The 21,801-nt window shown below is 44.4% G+C and overlaps 1 protein-coding gene and 2 long non-coding RNA genes across 9 annotated transcripts in view; 2 read left to right on the plus strand and 1 right to left on the minus strand.

The window, feature by feature from the left end:
* Nucleotides 1-6,789, plus strand: part of FGFR3 (fibroblast growth factor receptor 3) — a 52,793-nt gene extending 46,004 nt beyond the window's left edge. For 2 of the 4 annotated variants that reach the window (XM_086888580.1, XM_086888582.1), the window contains exons 11-17: nucleotides 232-342; nucleotides 500-690; nucleotides 1,388-1,510; nucleotides 3,121-3,191; nucleotides 4,579-4,716; nucleotides 5,161-5,266; nucleotides 5,345-6,331. In XM_086888580.1, coding sequence (XP_086744706.1) covers nucleotides 232-342; nucleotides 500-690; nucleotides 1,388-1,510; nucleotides 3,121-3,191; nucleotides 4,579-4,716; nucleotides 5,161-5,266; nucleotides 5,345-5,509 — 905 coding nt within the window. In that variant the 3' untranslated portion in view covers nucleotides 5,510-6,331. Of the gene's footprint in view, nucleotides 1-231; nucleotides 343-499; nucleotides 691-1,387; nucleotides 1,511-3,120; nucleotides 3,192-4,578; nucleotides 4,717-5,160; nucleotides 5,267-5,344 lie in introns of all 4 variants that reach the window. The other 2 variants (XM_086888581.1, XM_086888583.1) reach the window with 1 other exon arrangement.
* Nucleotides 6,790-6,873: 84 nt separating this feature from the next.
* On the minus strand, nucleotides 6,874-21,779 carry LOC111928269 (uncharacterized). 4 transcript variants are annotated; one of them, XR_015286749.1, is made up of 7 exons: nucleotides 20,816-21,044; nucleotides 20,679-20,722; nucleotides 15,202-15,316; nucleotides 12,017-13,077; nucleotides 10,917-10,990; nucleotides 9,254-9,720; nucleotides 6,874-9,148 (listed from the first exon to the last, which is right to left on the minus strand). It is a non-coding gene; the product is annotated as an uncharacterized LOC111928269 (long non-coding RNA). The 4 variants fall into 4 exon arrangements; XR_015286751.1 differs by lacking the exon at nucleotides 20,816-21,044 and adding an exon at nucleotides 21,679-21,779 and having other exon boundaries at nucleotides 8,047-9,148; XR_015286748.1 differs by lacking the exons at nucleotides 15,202-15,316; nucleotides 20,816-21,044 and adding exons at nucleotides 21,206-21,409; nucleotides 21,543-21,779 and having other exon boundaries at nucleotides 8,047-9,148.
* LOC147652910 (uncharacterized) lies at nucleotides 16,499-19,733 on the plus strand. Its single transcript, XR_015286753.1, has 2 exons — nucleotides 16,499-16,582; nucleotides 19,070-19,733. It is a non-coding gene; the product is annotated as an uncharacterized LOC147652910 (long non-coding RNA).
* Nucleotides 21,780-21,801: the final 22 nt, after the last annotated feature.

Below are 21,801 nucleotides of genomic sequence, written 5' to 3' on the forward strand. Positions count from 1 at the left end.
GAACATTTACCTTCACTTATTTGTTTGTGGTTTTTTGTTGCCATGGGAGTAGATTTTGTTTTTATTTTGATTCTTCTTCCCAAAGTAGAATAAAGCCAAACACAGTTATATTCTGAGTATTGTTTCCCCATCAAAGCCCCACATGGCTGTACAGCAGTTGTAACTACACCCCTAAACATTTACTTTCTTCCTGACATTTTTTTTTTTGCTTTCCTCCTCTACTTTTTCCAGATGATGCTACAGACAAAGACCTTTCTGACCTGGTCTCTGAGATGGAAATGATGAAAATGATTGGGAAGCACAAAAACATTATTAACCTCCTCGGTGCCTGCACACAGGACGGTACGTAGCTGAGCAGCCCGGTACTAACAGAGTCATGGCAGGCTCAGATTTGGCTGTCCCTTCTTTGTAATTACTCACTGGCAGCCCAAAATGGCCCAGATGAGATTTGGGTGGTCAGCTCTTCCTCTGCTGGATGCTGATGTGCTCTTCCTCGCAGGACCGCTCTATGTCTTGGTGGAATACGCGTCAAAGGGGAACTTGCGGGAATACCTCAGGGCACGCCGCCCACCTGGCATGGACTATTCCTTTGACACCTGCAAGCTGCCCGAGGAGCAGCTGACATTTAAGGACCTGGTTTCCTGCGCCTACCAGGTGGCACGGGGCATGGAGTATTTGGCATCTCAGAAAGTGAGTTGAGAAACCTCATTCCGTAGAAGCCTCGGTCAAAGCCACGTGTTCAAAGGCTCTGTGTGTGGGACAGCCCCAGGCAAAACATTGCAGGCTTCTCCCTTTAGAGGCCAAGCTTTGCTGGATGAAGTATCTCGGGGTTTTGAAGCTGAGGGCTTCATCCATATGCAAGGTCTCCATATGCTGGCTGCATTCGTGAACCATGCAGCTGTACAGCTGTCACCTGCAGGACCATTAGCACCCACAAAATGCCCATAAAAGCCCAAGCCCACAGACCCTTCTGTGAGTCTGTATTTTGGATGTATTAGGGATGCCTTAATTTGAAGATCTTTTCCCCCTCTAACATTGCCCTGTGCTCCTCTTCCTGTGGGAAGCAGCCCAGAAAAGCAGCTGCACATCCCAGTAAGTGCCCACAGAGGAGGGGAGTTGGCTTTCTCATCCGAGCAGCCCATGTGGAGGGAAAGGCGCGTGCGTGGCCGTGTAGGCCCCGAGGCCGCGATGAGGCGTTGCTAAGAGGTGGTTCCCAGTGAGCAGGCACGGTGGGGCGGTGACACGCAGAGCCAGGAGCTAAGCGGTGCCCACAGCTTTATGAGCCTGGGAGTCAATGAAACGGCAGCTCATAAACCACATGGTGCTGTTGGTTCCAGGCGCGAGCAGCTAACGAGCCCTTATTTATTGGCTTGCTCACCTTTCACAGTGCATTCATCGCGACTTGGCAGCCAGGAACGTGTTAGTCACTGAAGATAATGTGATGAAAATAGCTGATTTTGGCCTCGCCAGAGACGTTCACAACATTGACTATTACAAGAAAACCACCAATGTAAGTACAGAGCTGCCAAGCACACGCAGTTCTCCTCCTGGCAGGGAACTTGGTCATCCCTGCAGCAAGAGGCCTTTGTCCCACATCTCCCTTTCTAGAGAGGCTTAGGAGGAAGAAATCTGACAGGGACTTCACCTGGTGAGGGGGTAGATGAGCTGGTCCCAGGAGTCTATCCACCATCTGTTTTTTTCTTGACAGATCCTGGTCCTGCAAGCAGCTGGTTGTGAGGTCTCAGCTCTGGCCCAGGGTGCTTTAGACTAAGAGAAACTGAGGTTTCTCCCAAGCAGGAGAGGACCCCTTTCCAGTCTGTTCCACTATATATGCTCCTGTGCATAAAGGTCCCAAGGAGCCAAATCCTGTCTCACCAGAGCCCTTGACAGAGGAATGTCACTACTTTTATACCTGGATCTACCTGTCTTTCATGCATTTTTGTCTTTTTTATATCTGAGCTCCTTGACACCATTGCCAATAATGAGAAAATGGTTCCAGACAAGGGCTGAGGCCTGGAGTTGTTTATATTTTCTGTAGAGATGAATTTACAAATGAAGGGCTGAGAGAAGAAGCTCTGTGTCTTGGTTCAGAGCTTGCAGCAGATGCTGAGCCCTGAGGAAAAGCCCTAACTAGGACAGAGTGTGGAGATGGCAGCAGAAGATTGAGGGCAGTGCAGAACCTGCGCATCTTGGGATTGTAAGGGGTTTAAATGTCCAAGCAGTCCTCTGAAGCCCACCACGTCCATACTGATCCACTTCAGTCGCATATCAGAAATCTTTCTTAATTGCCAGGATTTCTTAATCATAAATTAATACCAATTCTTGGGAATTTTAATCATATCAGATGGATTTTTGCTGTTAGAGCTGTGTGGGACAACTGAGAGCATAATCCCATTTATATATTCTGCCTGTGTCCCATCTCTAGTTGTCTCCCTCAGAGAGACAGGGGGCGAGAAGAGGACAAAGTTCTCCCATATCCAAATTATGGCTCAAACACAAAACAGTACTTTCTCCAGGGGCCAAACAAAGCCCCAGAGAATTATGATTCATCTAGTCTTTCTCATCTTGTATTTCTCATCTTGTATTTCTCACATGACAGTCTGTGTTTATGATCCTGATGTAGGATGGGATCAGACCTCCTCCTTTAGCCTCTAGCAGGATCAGGATTTGTTTCTTAGAGGGCCTGGCCCTTGCCTTCACTCTTTGGAAGTTTCCCTTCAAGTTGAGCCTAAACTGGGTTAGAACTTGAAGTCAACTGTACTTTCCAAAGAGGTGGAAAGCATTGTCCCATGCTCTGCCACAGAGTTCACTGCATCTATGAGCCTTGGATGCTGTTCCCATGCAAAGATTTAGATGCACTGATACATTAAACCTGCCTTGGCAGTGAGGTACAGTCCTCTACAGAGAGCATTTACTGCAAAGATTGTCAGCGAAGATCCAGGGATCAAATGCTCTAATCTGTTTATATGTGGCCACTGCTGCTTTGCCCAGTGACCGGGAAGGCAGATGTGGTTGTTAATGAAAATGTTTCAAACTGGATTAGAAAAGAAGATTCAGATGGTGCCGTTGTGGCTGGGGGAATATGCTGATGGGATGTTCCCATTGTCTTCCTAATTACAGGGTCGGCTGCCTGTGAAATGGATGGCTCCAGAAGCCTTGTTTGACCGGGTCTATACTCACCAGAGCGATGTGTAAGCAAACCCACACTTTAAGAAAATAATAATACAACAGGGAAATCAACACCTATAGTATCTTACAGACAAAAGCACTGCTGTAGCTGGGGCTCGTTCCCTGCTGCTGTGCCTGGGGATGCAAAAGTACAAGAATTGATTCCAAGCTGCATCTTCACACACGTGGTTTTATTTTGCTGTTATCTGGTTGCTTTCATCTGAGGGTCTCTGGGGAGCTGCTGAAAAATTACTGGAAAGCAGGCAGGTATTTATTGTCCACTTTATAGATGAGGTGATTCATCCAGCAATTGAAAAATATCGTGCTAAAAAAAACCTCATAAAAAAAAAAAATTATTCTTGGTGCTTTGCCCCAGTCAGTTACACTTCAGTCAGATGAGCTACAGGTACTCTTGTCTGCTGTTAGAATTGATCAAAGAATATTCAGCAAATATAGTCTCAGACTAGTTTTGCCATTTCATTTATTTTCTTCATTTTTCCTAATCTTTTCTGTTTTAGTGCCTCTGCACAATAAACAGCAGAGCATTCCTTACATGTAAATCAGTAACACGTCTGAATTTTGCAAGGGTTGAAGCAGCTCCACATGCTTTTTATTGTAATATTTGACCAATAATGGCATTTTTATAGCCAGCCTGCTTTCTCCCCAGAGCTCACTGCTCACAATTGGACAAATGAATCTTTTCTCTTTCTGTAGTTTTCAGATATTTTGGCTTTTATTAATCTCAAGTCATAGTTTCCATGCTTAGGTAGCGCTGCAGAGGGCATGACAGATAAATCAAAGCTAGAAAATGGGAGAGTGAGTGTGCGTGAAAGTAAAACAGAGACAGATAATCCCTGTTTTTAGAAAGAAAATGAAGAAGGCAGAAGATATTTTTGAAAAAAAGGACTTTTAACCAGAGCACAGCTGCAGGACTGAAGTGTGTAACATTAGTGCTCTGCTGATTTTTGTTGGGGTATTTTTCTCCCGGCTTGGCCAGTGAAATGAGTGTTGTAACAAGCAAGTTTTGGTATCAGCTTGCACAATTAGTGGCCTGTGGTTCCAAGCCTGCAATTCAGTGAAGCCGTGCATGAATAATTTGATTTGTTCCATTCAGTGGAGCTGGTGGAAGACCTAACAAAGAGCTGGCGGTGATAGATGGGCTGTCACCTATCTGATTAAATGCTCATTTCAATTTCAGACTTGGTGCCTGGGATTTCTTTGCTATTGAGTTGGATCAGCAGAGATCTCCAAGTAACTAGTAAAAATGGCCTAGGCAATTAGTCATGCTATTGATGACTTTGTTAGCTATGCATGGCTGCACAGAAATAAAGCCAAGCAAGGGGGATGGGATATGGGGGGTGCTTGGAAAAAAACCTCATTGAATTTTAAAGATCATTCTTTGGTTTCCAGCTGGTCTTTTGGAGTGCTACTATGGGAGATCTTCACTTTGGGAGGGTCTCCATACCCAGGAATTCCTGTTGAGGAACTCTTCAAGCTCTTGAAGGAAGGCCATCGGATGGACAAACCTGCAAACTGCACCCATGATTTGTGAGTGTGTGGTGGGGGCTGACCTTGCTCCACTCCCCTTTCCCTCTGAGGCCAAGCACACCCTGCTGGGTTCTTGGGTCCAGACTCTTGGGACATCCCCACTGGGAAGTTGTGTGGCCATCTCCAGCTTGACTTTCCTCAGCCTATGGCTGCTGAGCAGCACGTAGCACCTCCCCTCGCAGGGCAGGAGGCACTTTTGGGGGTGTAGCTCTGGTGTGTCACCTTCAGGACAGGTCCTCCTCCTGCTCTGAGGGCACGGTCATGCGTCAGGTGATCAGTAATGGGGACTGTGGCTCCACAAGTCCCTCCTCTTCCCCCCAGCTGGCCATGGCTGAAGTTGTGTTGGCCACGGCTGTTCCTTCAGGCGGTTTGGAGGTGGGTGGGCAGGTGGGTGGGTGTGACTTGGCCCGACCACGTGTGACTGTGCCATGTCCCCACGTGCAGGTACATGATCATGCGGGAGTGCTGGCACGCCGTCCCCTCGCAGCGCCCCACCTTCAAGCAGCTGGTGGAAGACCTGGACAGGGTCCTCACCGTGACATCCACCGACGTGAGTGTGGCAGGATGGGTGTGGGGGGGGTCCTGGCGCGGGGGACAGCCAGCACTGATGGCTCTGTCACCCTGGCAGGAGTACCTGGACCTCTCGGTGCCCTTCGAGCAGTACTCGCCGGCCGGCCAGGACACCCACAGCACCTGCTCCTCAGGGGACGACTCGGTCTTTGCACATGACCTGCTGCCCGATGAGCCCTGCCTGCCCAAGCACCCGCCCTGCAACGGCGTCATCCGGACGTGAGGACCCGCAGGGCACATGGACAGACGGACAGATGGACGGACGGGTGGGCAGTGTGCCCATGGAGGGGCGAGTGTGGGGCGCCGAGCGTGAAACCGTAGTGAAGGATCTTCCAGTGGAACTGTGTGATGGTGCCTGGAGATTTGTGTTGTTGACAAGCTGTTCAGGGTTAAAAACAAAAAAAATTAACTTTTTTTTTTTAATAATTTTTTTTTTTTTTAAATATTTTTTTTCCTCCCTATTGCTGTATGAAAAGTCAAGAAGCACTGTTTGGCCTGAAGGAACTAATCTCTTGCCAAGATGATCTATCCTAGATGATATTTTTTTTGTTTTGTTTGGTTGTTTTTTTGTTTACTTTTCATTTTGCTAGGGATTTTTCTTTAGTATGCAGAATGTTGAACCTGGGGGGGTGCTCTGACCCCCCAGCCTCCGCGCTTGCGTTCCAAGTGCCAGAGTAACCGTTCTGTGCCTGCATTACGAAGAGAAGAGAAAAAGAAATCTTCCTTAAAGAAAAAAAAAAAAAAAGAAAAAAAAAGAAACACACAGAAAAAAAAAAAGGTGTAAAGAATGTGGAAATTCTTCGCTTATGCAATCTGTACATGAACCTTTTTGGTGGAGCTGAAAAGCCACGTTGCCTGCAGGGATTCATATATTTATAAAAATATCTATATTTTTGTTGTCGTCGTTTTTATAGCTTCATGATCGTATTACCCAGCTACACAGAAGGAATCCGTTTTTGGAAGAAGAGAAAGCAAAGCTAAGTAAAATGCAAATTGTCATGGAGAAATGAAAGTAAAAATAGTAAAAAAAGAGATGGTCAAGTCATCCGAAGTGTCAGCGCCTTGGCCTCGCACGGGGCTGGGAATGATGTGTCTGTGCCAAGGCAGGAGCAGACCCCAGGGATGGGCAGAGACCCTGTGGGGTCCCTGGGGAGCAGAGCATCACCCACCTGAGAGCGGAGGGTGCCCTGAGACCTGGCTCCTGGGTGCCCACGGCATCTCAAGTCACACCCTGATCTTTGAGAACAGCCAGTTGCAGGGGTGGGGAAAGGAATAAATCTCATTTTTGGGGTTTGGCTGTTGTTGCTTGCCAAGGGTGAGTGGGGGGAGCAGCTCCTCTATCCACACCCCTCAACACCAGAGGTTTGGCTCCATCTACGTGCAGTGACTTGGAGAAAGAAGTTACGGGTACCTGTAGGCAAGAGCCTTTAACTTATATCAAAAAGGTTTATTCCAGAGAATCTGTATATATCTATAAATATATCATGTATATATATAAATAAATATATTAAAAGAAAAGAATGTATAATACTAATGCAACATAAAGCAGTACTGAGAGAGAGAGTCTCAAAATTACAAGCATTGCAATCTAGGATATACTGATCTGGGCAAAAGAAAAGATGTTTTTGATTGTTTTATATCTTCACAGTTTTGTTTTAAAAATTGTACCTTAACATGTATATTTGTAAAGTTATTTATAGACATTAACATATCTGTTCATTGGTTTAAATAGCATAGCGTTACTGTAAACTTTAAATTTCACCAAACTTAAGGGTGTTTTTTTAACTTATTAAAAATGGAGAAAAAATATATTAATCAAGTTTTTCCTTTGTGTTTATGGGAAATATTGAAAGAATGTATAGATGTACAGTTCCTTTAACAAATTACATTTAATGTTATAAATATATATATGTATTCATTAAAAAAATATTAGTTTATCCTGGATTGCAGTGAGCAAAGGTAAGTTTATTTTTCAATACATCACCAGTGGTTAAAACCAAACAAATAGCAGCAGAGAGATGATTTTTACATATTTCAGAAAAACAGGGCCAAGAATTCTTCCATCAGTTTAACCACTGTGCATTAAGGGGGTGTGGGTGTTTATTTTTCTATTTTCAAATGAAGGTATTCTTTGTGGTCGATTTAATAACAAGTATGCAGCAAAGTGAAATGTTGACTTTGGATGGTGCAGGGTAGGTTTTTTCTCTCCCCTTTGCCAGTACTGTTGTATTTTGGGCTTCAGAAATGCCATGTGAGCAAAATAGTGACACTGTTTGCAGAAGAGCTGCTACAGCTGCATATTTCTTTTGCATCTAACACATTGGAAAGTGCCAGTGATGCCTGAGTTTTGGTGTTTAGAATGCTGTGCTGTTTTGTTCCTCAGTGCCAGATAGCTGTGTAAAAGCACAGGAGGGAACGAAGGAATGTTAGCAAGGATCAAGCTGACAGTGGGGGAGGTTTGGGCTGAGCATTTTTTGTGGGTGGGTTTTTTTTGGTTTGTTTGTTTGGTTTTTTTTTTTTGTCCAGAAGACATCTTTATGTACTGCCAGAAAGAGGCAAAGCAAATTGCATCCTAAATTCTTTCTTTTCATTTTTCTCTGGTGCATATTGCATATCAGTGTTGCAGAATAACAGGATGACAGCATCTCATTTAAAGATATTTTTTTTTCTTCTTAGAGCCACAGAATCCTTATTCTAAAATAAATAATTTATAGTTTGAGGTTACTTCAATGGAAGTTTGAGAAGGTAGATTTCTATAGATTTTTGTTCTGTTGGAATAAAAAAAAAAAGAATTTTTTGGTATTTTCTTACAAATGTCTGCTAATTATGTACATTCCAAGTACTCGAAGCAAAGAGTTTTCCTGTACTGAAAAAAGAAAATGTACAAAACTGTGCATGGTTTTAAATGTTACTAGATATTATAAATATATATATAATTTATTGAGTTTTTACAAGATGTATCTGTTGTAGACTTGTTGACTTTAACATTTCTTATTCAATGCTTATATAGTTTTATAGCCTGGACTATTATCTTTAAAAGCTTAAAAAAAATTAAAAGTTCCAATTTTGTTACATTTTATACTGTTGATGTTACAATCCACAGGTTTCATAGTGTGATTTTTTGCAATGAGCAACTCTGTTCAGTTTATTTTAATACTGTACTTCTGTGCCTGACAGCTGCAGCTGTCGAAGGTGTGAGATGAACACTAAATAAAACTATTCTGCTTTTGTTAACATATGAAACTTACTTCTACCAGAAAAAAAAAAAAAAACAAGAAACAACAAAACAATAAACAAGTTGATAAATTTTGGGGTTTATTCCCAGTTGTGAGGGTCCTTTGCAAAACCAAGTGTTCCAGGCACACTGACTTGTAGTGCCAGGAAGGTTTAATTTTTATAGTGCTGCTTTTCAAGTCCTGGCCAGTTCAGGTTTTTTTATTCGTAATAAATTTATAGCAATTGTGGTTGAAGGGCAGTATTCTATATTTGTTAGTGGATATATTTATAGCCACACAAGCCATTGTTTGCACAGAGGTGTCAGCACTGGCTTTGGCTTCGGTGGGGCTAAGCAAGGGAACTCAGTAAAGCCTGGTTTTGCTGGTAGCAGATGATTCAGGGGATGTTGTACCTTGGGGAACTCTGGGCCAATCCTACCAGCACTTTCATACAATACTGATTCCTGCAAGTGATCCTGTTGAACTGCATCCCAGACACCTGGATCTTGACATGCAAGTTTGCCTGCATACATACAGCCTGCCTACAGTAGCAAACCTCTGTGTTTTAAGTAGCTGGGCATGGAATGGCATGCATCCAAGGAGGAGGCAGTCTGTGGCACCAGGACTGGCACCAGCACTGTTCCATCCTAGATTTAAAAAAAAAAATTACATGGGGTTCAGGTAATTTCCTTGCCATTGTAAGAAAAGACACATATTTTAGCACCACTGCGTGGTGAGAGGAGTCCTGCTACCTGAAATGAGTTGCTTTCATGCTTTGAGGACACGCTTTGGTGGGCAGCCCTGAGCCCTGCCACAGCAGGAGCAGCATGGGCCAGAGGACAAGCCCTGGCTGTCCAGGGCTGCAGGCAGAGCGTGGCTAAATGGGCTTTTGCTGGCTCATGAGGAGCTTCATCAGGCCAGGGTGGTGAGGGTGCTGAGCTCTGTTTGCCACCACCAGGAGTGGAAAAGCAGGACAGGGCCAGGTCCTTCTGCAATGAGCTGTGATGTGTAGCACACCTGTGCTTGAAAGCTTTCCCAATAAATGTCTGCTGGACAAACAGAGCACAGAAATCAAAGTCACAAAGAGGAAAGCCTGTCCTGGTGCAGTGGCTGACCTGCACATGGCGCTGGCTTGGTGCTTGCTTTGCTTTCCCTCTTGGGCTTCATGATGTCATTCTTCCTCTTCTGGCCTTCACCCGTAGACGTGTTTGCTTGTGGCCTAGGGAGGAGAGGGTAATATTTTACTTTAATAGCCCTACAATGTATCCAGGTCTAAGCCCGGGATGAATATTTGGCTCTAGTGTGTGATGTGCATTAAGCAATGCACAAAACAACCTCAAGGAAAAATTGCACATTTGCTTGGGCTGTGTGACTGGGCATCCCACTGCAGCTCATCTCCCCTTCAGTGGCTGCAGCCTTCCACCCAGACCCAAAATGCCCTTTACACATGAAAGAGTTACTTTTCAAAGCAAAACAAACGTCTTCTTTCCACTGTGGGTGACTGCACAAATAGAGCCGCTCACTGGCCGGCGTGACCTGTTTCATAGCAACATTCAAATAAATTCCTAAAATTGTGATTTATTTCTATTGGTCATGGCTCCATGGTGAGACAGGGAGGATTTGGCAAAAGGAAGTCTGAAGTCCTGCAAGCATCAGTAGAAGGCAGCTAGAACCATAACAACAAAGTTTCCTGGAGCTTGGTGCCATTTCAAACTCTCAAAGCAGGTATTTCCTGCTGGTGACTCGTCTGAGCAAGTTCATCCCTCCCAGGAGCTATATAATCTCCAGAAAAGGGAATATGTGTGGTACTGATATGAAATTGGAGAATAAAGGGTGAATGATGGCTGTGCTCAACATAGCAGACATAGCTAACAACAGGAGGGCACGAGGGAACAGTCAGAGGCAATGCCAGGAGCTGAAGAACTTTGATGGGTTTTGTGGCCCAGGACCACAGGCTCACCAGAGACAGGGACAGGATTTGTCACTCTTGTTTATACCATCTTTTTCCTTCACCTTCTCAGGCATATTAGCTTTCATTTAGTTTCTCTGTTTCATAACCCTCTTGTTTTTCACAAACAGCATCTCAGGTGTCAGTAACATGTCAAGCTGAAAAAGCGTTGTGCCCTGCCCCAACAAGATTGTTATCTAAGACCAAGAAAGAAATCATTATAGTGTGCAGTGATGCAATCAGAGCCTCGTGGGGACATTTCTCCTACACACACCACTGGGTGACCACTTCTGATGGTGCCCATCAAAGAACAGCCCCTGTCCCAGACCTTTTTTTTCTCTTGGGTGGTGGTGTCAGGCAGGGCAGGGGATGGGAAAGCATGCAAGCAGTAGATATCTCACCAAATGTGCAAGAGGGATTGGCACAGGAATGATTTTGCAAAAGGCCATAGTCTGCATCACACTCACCATCCATGGCTTGCTCCAGGTTCCTCACCAGTGCAGGAAAAGTTGACATTTCCATCGAGGAGGAAGGACCCCACCTGGGAGAAGAGCCAAAATAAGGGACCAAACCAAGTGCATCTTCCAACCCCGTGCTACATTCATGTAGGCATTGGGCACAAAATTTAAATAGCAAAAGCAAGAGGAAATGTGGCGCCAGGAGACCACCAGGAACCTCCCCACCTCCAGGGAGGTGCAGTCCTTACACATTTGGCCAGAAAATCAGGCAGCACAAACTGATACTGGGCAGAACAAGATGGATGATCAGCATGTATCTTCTCCAGTGATAACACACCCTGCCCAGCCCTTGTTGCTGGCATTTAGCTAAATGGCACCTCACCTCTGGGGCTGCCTGGCCACCCTCTGCATGCTCACTAGATGGGGTGGGAGGTGTTACTTCCCACCCAGGTAGGCACTGGATTCAGCTGACCCTGAGCCAAAGGCAACATGGATGTTGGTGTAATGAGAGACTTCCAGATGTTACAGACTGTATTAAAGAGCAGGCTACAGGAAGGAGTGGTGAAACTTCTGATTCATACCAGCAAAACCTCCTAATAGGAGAGGAGCAGAACGTGAAGTATGGACAGCAGGAAACCAAGGCTGAGAAAGGCAATATAAAACATAGCACATCCCCTGAGGGCTCTGCCAGACTGGTAGAACTGGGGAAAAAACCCAAATGAATTATTACAAGTTCTCAGTGAAGCTGCCTCAAGGAGCTTAACACTTTGGAGAATAACTTAGTGCTCACAGCCTGCACAGACATGGAGCTCCTTGAAGAAATGCTGTCATGCACTCCTGACAGGTTCCTGCACAGCCAAACCAGCTGCCTGGACAACCAGGATCCAGCCAGCAGCTTGCCACTTTCCCAGGATCCAGCCCTGTGTGGCAGCCCAGATCCTGCCCAAACCACCCAAACCCAAAACAAGAGAAATCATGCCTTGTCTTTCCTGGGTAGCACAGTTATCTCTTCTCCCAACAATCAAAATAACAGTCAAGAATTAATCTTTCTGCTGACCTTCCATCAGACACTTGTCTAGTCTGCTTATCAAGGCAGAAAACACACTTACTGGTTTCAGCCGATTTTTCCACTTTCACACCAGTAGTACAGAGGAGGCAGAAAAAGCCAATTTTCTCCCAAACAACAAATGAGCTTGACTTTGCAGAAATTTTCCAGCAGACCCAGCTATTAAACCTGCTGACAGGTAATCCCTTCATATTCCAGGAGACAGAGATTTATTTTCATCCTTCTGTCGCTCCTGGCAGCGTTTGTCTGTCCCACATCCACACCTGTCCCACAGGCAATGGCAGGCCAAGAGGTGATGGTGCCTGAGGCCATTCTGGAGGGACAATCTAAAAGAGCATTGACAGATGCTCATTGCACATTACAGGGTTCCAGAACAACCACCTTCCTGTCCTGGAGTGATGTACACACATCTTCCACACAGGAAGAACATGCGCTTAAATGCTGACATTACATGGCAGATGCCCACCATATCTTCATCCATGCATTTCATTCCTGCCTCCATGCACCTCCATGAGGGCTGAGCAGCGGGATAGGAGCAGCTCTTGAATGTGTCAGATTGATTCAGTTTGGCCAGTGGCTTCAGAGGAGGTCCAGTGCCAGTCCTAGGGTTTAATATCATGTTCTAGGGATGTCTTCTCCCATTTGATGGCAGCTTCTTGCCTTAGCAGCACACCACACACATCCTGGCCCAGCCAAGGGAATCCCAGCAGGGTGATAACTACAGGACCATGGACCTTAAACCCTTAGGAAACGGCTGAGCAGGCAGCTTTCTGTCAGCATAAAGACACTGAGATGTTCAGCTGGTAAAGGCAATATGGAAACCAAAGGAGAAGAACAGACATGGGCACAGGGATGGCGAAAGCTGAGTCATTGTGATAAAAGGAGGGAAAGTTCCAAGCTGTCAGATGGTTTCCTTTCCAGTTACTTATGAGTTCACACACTGGGAATGTGCTGCTGTCAGAAAGGGCCACTCATTTACAGCCTGCATGTGAGAATTTCGAAGCTGTTGTAGTCTGAAAGTCATCTCAGAGCTCTTATTATAGATGTAATGCAAATATCTGGTGATATTCTTCCCTGGACAGACACCATACAGCCAACTCTAACCTACACAAGAGATGAAAGAGGTAAAGTTTAGGCCTTTTTGATCTGGTATTGTAAAATGCTTTTGTGGAAATGCCCTCATGAGCATATGCATTCCTATGGAATGCTTCTGTCAGAGGTTTATGGTTTGCACATGCAAAACCTCTGCAAGTACCTCCCAAAGGCATTTATGGTCAAACTCTGGGAGAACACCTGGACCATCTTGATGAGACCATGCAGAGTCTCCCTCTTCAAACAAGCCATTCCATTCAGAACAACCCTTATTGCTTCAGCCTGGGGTGTATAAACATCCAAATAATAAAAATCATCTGACAAAAAGCCCTTCACAAACTACCCAAAGAAATATTCACACGACAAAAACACATAAAAATCAGATAATACTTTCGCAAGTTTTACCATCTTCCAAATAGCTCAAGAGAGAGGAGAGGATGTGCAATAAAGCCTTGATGACCAGAGATTTCCATCTGGCAAAGCAATCACCAAAGTCTGAAACTGCCATATCTGGCTCCTGGATAGCACAATGACTATTAGGTTAAAAATAAAAATAATAATAATAAAAACAATAGTAATTAAAAAAGGGTAGATAAATGCAACACAGTTTGTGAGTCTGATGCTGAACCAACACCAAGATGCAGACAGGGCTGCTGGCTCCAGGCTGCAAGGGAGGAAGGCAAAGGAGCTCCCATCTCTCCTTGTACAGGCTGAGCAAAGAGGTTTATGATGGATGAGTGGAGTTGGACCTCCTGCAACATAATAATAGCAGAAAATTAGTGTTTCTGCTCAGGTCAATGTCTGTGCAGAGGGCAGGAGGGTATACCTGGAGCTCTGCTAGCTGGGCATCACTCCTCTTTTCTCCTCAAGTGTTTTTTTCCTGCTATTAACAAATACATTGTAATTAATATATAGTGAAATCCATATGCTGGCTAGGTACAATTTCAGCCTAGGAACAGTTCTGTTGTCAGGTAAAAATTCTGGGGAAATGGATGCTTTTAGTATTGCTTACCAGTTTTACCAATGTTTACCACTAAGACTAATTCCGCCTTAAGCTGGAAAAAGTCTCAGATGGGCTGAAACATTCTAGATGCAGTTCCTTCCACCTCCACTTGTGCCCCCTAATTGTTAATTACTTGTGATGAGATTTTTCATCAAAGAGGTCTCAGAGCATAGGAGATACATGCACACTCTTGTTTTATCCTAAGTAATTATTTATTTGTGATGATCACTTTTTTTTTCTCTTTTAAAAAAAGTTAAAAGGAGTCAAGACACCCGAGCCAGTGAAAGCCTTTGGATACCAAGTTCATTTAATGCAGAACTCCACTATCAATTTTCACTCTTTCAGAATGATTTTAATGACATTTTCAGGAATTGAGTTTGCAAAAGCAAGGCTGTTACTGGATATTCAGAAAACAGAAAGGTAAGTGCTTTATTCATTACAACCTTACAGAGTGCTGTTGGCATGATTTTTCCGAGGCTTGTACTCAAAAGTTAAATTTAAGAAATTTTTACAAGGTAGAGAAAGGGCAAGAAATTACTGGCAAAAGGGGTTGCTCTGAGGTTACAGAATCCAAAATAATTTTGGTTGGCTGATCAACAGCTAGTTCATTTTCCTGAATGCATCACAATCCTCACGTCAGGGGTACAAACTCATATTTGCATTGCCCAGATCAGTGAGTCCCGTGGATTTTATGAACAGAGAAGAATGTACAAACTGTATGAGCCAAGGAGAGTGGGCAGCTCTCCAAAAGGGAAGCACATCCTCATTATTACAGTAAACCTCAAGGAACCCTGTAATGCACCATCATTTCAGGCATTAGGCAAAATTTCCAGCAAAGCCAATAGAGGTTTGCTTGTGTGGGAGAGACTGGAGAAGCAAGGCCTCTGTGCATGTGTGAGCATGTAGAACAGGGCAGAAAAAGTTGTTTATGCAACACTGAAGTTGAGAAATGAAGCAGTCAAGCAATGCAGCATTAGGGGTGAATGCTCAGGTGCAATCTTGCCTCCTGCTATTTAAGTGTTGGTCATCACAGTATCACTGAGAATGGAAAAGAGCTTTAAGATGATTGGCTCCACCAGTTAGCCCAGTATCACTGTGCCCACCACTAGACCATGTTCCCAAGTGCCACATGCCTTTTAAACACCTCCAGGGAGGTTTTGCATCTTGCTGTGACTCCTTGCAATAACCAAGACCCGTGAAATATGCCGTGGCTGGGGTTGTTCAGTGACAAGTCAACCTGTGATTATCCTGCAAAGGGAAAAAAAAAAAAAAAAAAAAGAAAAAAGTCAAAACTTTAATTTGAGACTTCATTCTTCACTTAGGAATTGGCTGTGTTGTGGTTCTGATCTGGGATGATCCTCACAGCTGACTCATATCAAGGCAACAGCCCCTTTCTAAAAGCACAGGATCACCTGAAAATGTTCCTGCAGTTACTCCCTTGCAAAGTCCACATCATCCCTCAGGATTCAGCTGCACAAGACTGACAGGGCAAGCACAGTTGTCCCATGGCTTATAACACAGCTTTCTTATCCCCCTGAGAAATAAGAATCTGTGACTATAAAGGGACAAGCTTCAACACCTCTTTGCCCTTCAAAATTTCCAGTTTATTTTGCATGTAATTCCTAATGATCAAATCTAATTCTGATCTGTGTTTATTTTTCTTTCCTCAGTATCTGAGTGATATGTTTGGCTCAGAAAATGGATTTAACTATCATTTCAAGCAACTGCTAATTACAGCGACTGAAACTTGACACTTAATTCCAGCCTCAAAGGTGTGAATGGTTCACATTAAATATCAGATGAGGTGCAACATCTCAATTTAGGCCAGCTAAACATTTGCCAAATTTCTGTGCAGAATGCACGCATGAGCAAGATACAAACGAGAAAGAGGAAATCAGATATCACCAAGCTCTCAGTAACACTCCAGAAGCACAGCTCACACCATTCATCTTGGGTACCTTGAAGTTCAGGCACCAATGCTGCAGATTTGGGGTGGGGCATGTAATGTGCGGAGAGTGAGAATTTCAGCAGAAAATAAATTATTATCAGAAAATCAGAGAAACATTTAGGATAATTGTTAAGTTCTCTGTTTTCACATCTTACAGGTGCTGGAAAAGAAAGACTTTGGCAAATTTAATGGAGTATTTAGTAGGGCAATGCAAGCTCAAGGAACAGGGTGAGTTGGCAGCACCCAGGAACACAGATGTAGGCAGGGTCCAGTGACAAGTGGAGGCACTGGAGGGGCTTTTCCTTTCTCTGAGTAATCTTTTAGGATGGTGCCAAAGGTGTCAAACTTGAAAGATGAGTTTCTACAGCTAATTACCATAGTTCACAGACACTGAAGCTAAGGCACATATTTTCAGAAGGGCTGAGAGATTCAATATTTTGCAAATTAAAGCAATAGTTTTGTTAACTATCTGATCACATTGCAGCAGTACCCCTAGGAACTGGGGCATGGGGACCATGCTGGCATGGAGTGGAGGATTCAGTTCTGGGCTTCTGGACCTTGCTTGGGTGAGGTGAAAGAGATATTTCATAATTTTTTTAGTCATTTACTTACAAAAATTAAGTAATTACAAGCCAAAAAAGTGGCATTTTACTTTCTCCAAGTAATGTGGATTTAGATGGCCCATCTTCAAATGCTCAGGTTTGAAATTTCTTACAGGCATTCTTCTGCTTGACATAAAACCTCACATTAATAACTTGCTTCAGAAAGTCAAACATTGTCAATTGAGGGTGGCTGTGAGCCGGACACAGATTATCCCAGTAATCCCACATCCAACCATCCCAATAATCTCTGTCAGCAGGAAACGCCCAGACGCAGCATTTCAAGGGTTCAGTCACATCCCAGCAGTCATTTTTCCTGCAGTCCTGCTGCATCTGTGGCTCTTACACTGGAGCACATCTAAAGCATCCAGCTGCCCTGGAGCCAGGGCTTTACCTCTGCTCATTTACCATAAAACCCTGTTGTTCTGTGGGAACATCTGCTCATTTGTGCTCCACCCAAACACCCCACACATTCTTCAGAAATTTTTCTTTCTACAAGTCTGGCTGCTTTTTGCCAGCAGCAATGTACACACTTGAAAAAAGTATTTAACAGGAGGGAAAGCACGTTCCACATAAATTATTCTCACTGCAGGATGAAGAGGAGCAAACTAACACTGTTGTACTTTGGGAAACGGTTTGCAAAAGGAAAGGAGTTTAACTCAGTTAAGGGGAAATACCTGCCATTCCCTCTCAGTAATATGCTTCCAAGAGCATTTATTGTAATTAACCCAGGTCAATACTGGACTGTGTAGATGTAGAGCACCCTGGGAACTGCATCTTCCTGTGTGAATCCATGGTCAGGGAGACCCCAGGGGATTTCTAGCTGGGCTTCCACCTTGGCTTTTGTGAAATGGGCTGTCTGGCCAACTAGGACAGTTCTGCCTGGTGGTGATCCATCCCTGACACCAGAATGAATTTCCATGGAAGACAAGGAGTCCTGCTTCAATGGGCATGGCAGAAGACACTGCTGTGCCAGACAAATGCAGGGTATGGGGTTTACAGCAATTTTCTATGCTAATAGACCCACACATTCACAATTCCAGCTCAAACTTTTAATTCTGATTACTTTACACTCTAAGTCACCAGTTGGACACCTTTTTTTTAATTTTCATTGTTTAATTTGGAGGCTACTTTCCAAGAGATGTTGACAGCTTTTCTTCCCATCACCTAAACACCATGTAGGGTCACAACCCCAGTACCTAAGGTCTCAAAGAAAGGAAGCAAAGGTGACAGTTACCAATTCTGCCCTTCACTCACATTTAAGATAATGTAAAAGTATTTTTTAAGACGACCTTGAGACATAAAAATATCTGTATTTTTTCCAAAACTAGATAATGTTTCAGTTCTGAATCTACTTCTACCTCTTTCCTTCTCTCTGACAATGATGTTGTTTTAAGTAGAACAGTTTTTTAGATTTGTGGTCATGACTGGCTACTAAGACCTCTGTGAGAGGTGCTATTTCAGTCACACTTAATCTTCAGCCATATGAAAATGAGTAATACTTTGTCTTTTATTGCTTAAAGTTCTCTTTAATGACCCTGCGCTCTTGCATAGGAACAAGCTGCCCAGTGAAGTGGTGCAGCCACCATTCCTGCAGGTATTTAAATACCTGGAGGTATTTAAAAGATGTGCAGATGTGGCCCTTAGGGATGTGGTTTGGTGGTGGCATAGGCAGGTCTGCATTAATGGTTGGACCTGATGACCTTAAATATCTTTTACAATCTAAATGATTCTATGATTGGATGGTTGTTCTTCGGAGCTTCATTCTGAGATTGGAGATCCTGTGTGCTCTTCTCCCTGGGCTGCAAACAACAGTCTCTGAGCAGACACGGGCAAAAAGCCTTTCCTGGGCTTCTTGGTTTTAGTCTCACTATTTTATTTAAGTACTATTTTGTTTAAGCATATGGCACCCAACCCCTCACCTCTAAATGACTGCTGTGGCACAGGCTGAGATCAAAACTGTGCACCAAAGAAAGGAAATGAGCACAAATTCTCCAGAAGTCAGCTCTGACCTCCACACCCCTCTACTGAAATCTCCACAAACCCTTTTACCTAGTCCTTTGCAGAGTTACCCACCTGGTCCAAGAGTTAAGATAAAGGGGTCATTTCTTGAGCCACCTTTGGCTGGTTACTCAAGAGCTGCCTCTGGTGAGAAGCTCAGTGTCAGGGAGGTTTGGTGGACAGAGTTTCTGCACCTACTCAAACTGCAGCTGTGTACTTCTTCCCTTCACTCCTGCAGCTTCAGAAAACCCAGCTTGATTTAATCTCTCATAATTGCACACTGTGTTTTTATTTAAATTTGCCTCCAGTCTCCTACCAACTAGTGCACCCAGGCATAAGCAATGGCGGCACCTCAGATCTTGCTGGACTGCCTCACTCACAGTTTCATCATCTTCAGCTCCTAAAATGCTCCAGGTCATTGCCTGAAGCTGAGTGAATGTGTTCCTCCCTCAGATTCCAGATCGTCCCATGAAAAGTCCTTTGTGATCACAAGGCCTGCCCTGGAAGAGCTCTGTGTGCAGGGAAGCCCTGCAATCACTCCCAGAGCCACGCATCGTACCAGCCACACTTCCCTGAGACTCTCTCAAGTGGTTCCCACAGGAAGTGATGTGCTGCCTTTGGCTTGCAGGAGAAAGTTAAGAGTGAACAACTGTTAGAGTTGTTTGAATCCAGTTCAAGCTCCATCTCTGTCATGCTTAAAATTCTTAATATTTCTGTAACATTAAATGGGCGGTTACACATGGATCTCTCTGGCCTCCCTTGTACCAATAATCCAAAATCCCAGAATAGTTTTGATTGAAAGAGACCTTAAAGATCATCATAAAGTTCCAAACCCCTCTGCCATGACCAGAGATGCCACTCATGAGATCAGGTTACCCACAGAATGGGCAGCCACCACTTCTCCATCCTGGGGAATGCTAATATTTCAGCCATGAACTGGGTTGACCAAGTGATAACTGCTCCCATTCTCCAGATGAAGTCATGGCCCTTGTGCATGTCTTGGCCTTAGAGTTTGGTGAAACAATTTTCAAAATCCACTTTCCTGGCTCAAGATAGATTTACTAAATTCCTTAGAAGTGTATGCATTGCACAGAGTCAGGCCAGCAAAAACCACCAATGAAAGGGCAAGAGCACTCTTCTCAGCTCCTTATTTTGTGCCTACAATGGCTTTCACCATCTTCCTAATGCCTGTATCCCACCTGCCCTGATGCTGGAAAAGAAATTGAGGGAGCAGTAAGTTTTCCTCCACGTTCCCCCATCTTTCCCACCAACAGTGCTGTTGAGGTAAATGGGCCAATGCTCTCCTCTCTAACAAACATCTCTGTGGAAGCAGCTGCTAGTTACAACCACACTGAGCACAGACACCAGCTAGAGATGACTCATTTATGTACTCTTGGTTTGTCTGGAACTACAGATTATGTCTACAGTGGAAAAGTTCAACTTGGAAAAGTTCATCTTAGCAAATATATTCGTTAGCATGATTAGATCAACACCACCACAATATTCAATTTTACTTTGCCTCTGGCAGCAGCAAGGACAGCTGGGCAAAGCAGCATTTAACATGGTGCTAGTAAAGGCATGTCAGATAATATCCTTTCCAACACAAGGCAGTCTCCCACAGACAAGCCATAGCAAAGGAACAGTTTTGGTGGCCACTGAGTAAATGAAAATCTTTCTGAGGTTATAAATGCGTGGGCTGAGCCAACACATACATCAGCAGGAGCCTCTGACAGCAGGGGCAGTTCTTTGCAATGGTACCAGCATCAGCAGGAGTTCTTCACAGTCCCAGGAAAATTCCACAGAACTGAGCACTCCAGACTGTCTTGGGAATTTCTGGAGGCTGTTTTCCAGATAAATTAGCAATGCACACACCCTGCAAAGGGCTTATTGGACACCAAAGCAGGCTATGCCTATGCGAATACCACAACTGTGCTCGTAGGCACAACTCTCCTCCCTGCGTACTTCCCCAGCCCTGGGGGCACTGTGTGCACCCCAGTCCCCACCAAACTGCTTTCCCAAAGCTGATGCTGTAAAGTTGCAAATGCTGTCTCATGTTACTCACTTGAAAAGCACACACTCCCCGTCCAGTGATTACAGACACTCTACCTGTGAAAACAGGTAATAGATGAGGTGCAAATGATGCAGCTGAATATAGTACACACTCAGGAATATTTGCTTGGTCAGAAGGAGATAACAAACCTTGCTGTGACTGTAAGACATTTCCTCAATCTGCTCTTTATTCCCTACACACACCCAGTGAAAAGCACCTGTTAGGTCTAAATTACACACACCCACCCTGCAATCCACCTGGGAGATGTAAAAGCTACAAGAGTGCTTTATTGCAGCTAAGAAATTATTCTTCAGCCACAGAAGCAGTCAGCAGAGGCCAGTCAGTACAGCAGCATCAGAGCAGCACTGGAGAATCAACCTGTGGGCATCAAATTCATTTAGGCTTCACCTGGTGAGCTACAGACTCAGTCAATACACAGACCACCACCAAAGTCTCTAAAGACTCCTGTCATCATCTGAACTGCACCTACACAAGTTCACCTGTCATGCATCAGGATAAAGGCATTACTGGCTCCTTACCCATCTGTAATCCTGTCCACGTGCTGGCAGAGGGAATTGTCCTGACTGACTCTGCCCCACCAGAGGATTCCCCAGCCCATGGAAACTCTTTCCTTTAGCAGCTTAGCCAGTTTTTCTGGTTTGCTTTGCATTGACATAGTGGTATGGAGCAGCTGGTGTGGCTCCTCTGGCTGACTGACTCTTACTCAGCTGCCTAGGAAAACTCTACAATGGAAGCAAACGTGGAAGTCAAAAGATCAGATTCAGAAGGATTTGCCCTGGCTTCAGAAAAGCCAGAGAGATGGTGTTGCAAAGAACTTGGGTCAACAGCCTGAAAAGTCCATGTGGCAGAAGTTACCTTTTCCTCACAGTCAGCAGAAATTTCTAGCCAGCATCTCAACTTTTGCTTTATCTGCCAGCCCAGGTGCTTTCATGGATGCCCTAAGCAGATCTGTGCACTGCAAAGCTGTGCCTGGATCAGTGCTTTTCCTCACCTTAGCTTCAAAGGTGGTAATTGAAACACAGGCAAAATTTAATAAAATACTCTAAAAGGGTCAGCAGCAGAGTAGAGACAGAAGCTCAGCTGATCATCACTTCAGGACCCCCACCTGATATCC

Source organism: Cyanistes caeruleus, chromosome 5, assembly GCF_971803275.1.
Source record: "Cyanistes caeruleus chromosome 5, bCyaCae1.hap1.1, whole genome shotgun sequence".
Lineage (NCBI taxonomy): Eukaryota > Metazoa > Chordata > Aves > Passeriformes > Paridae > Cyanistes > Cyanistes caeruleus.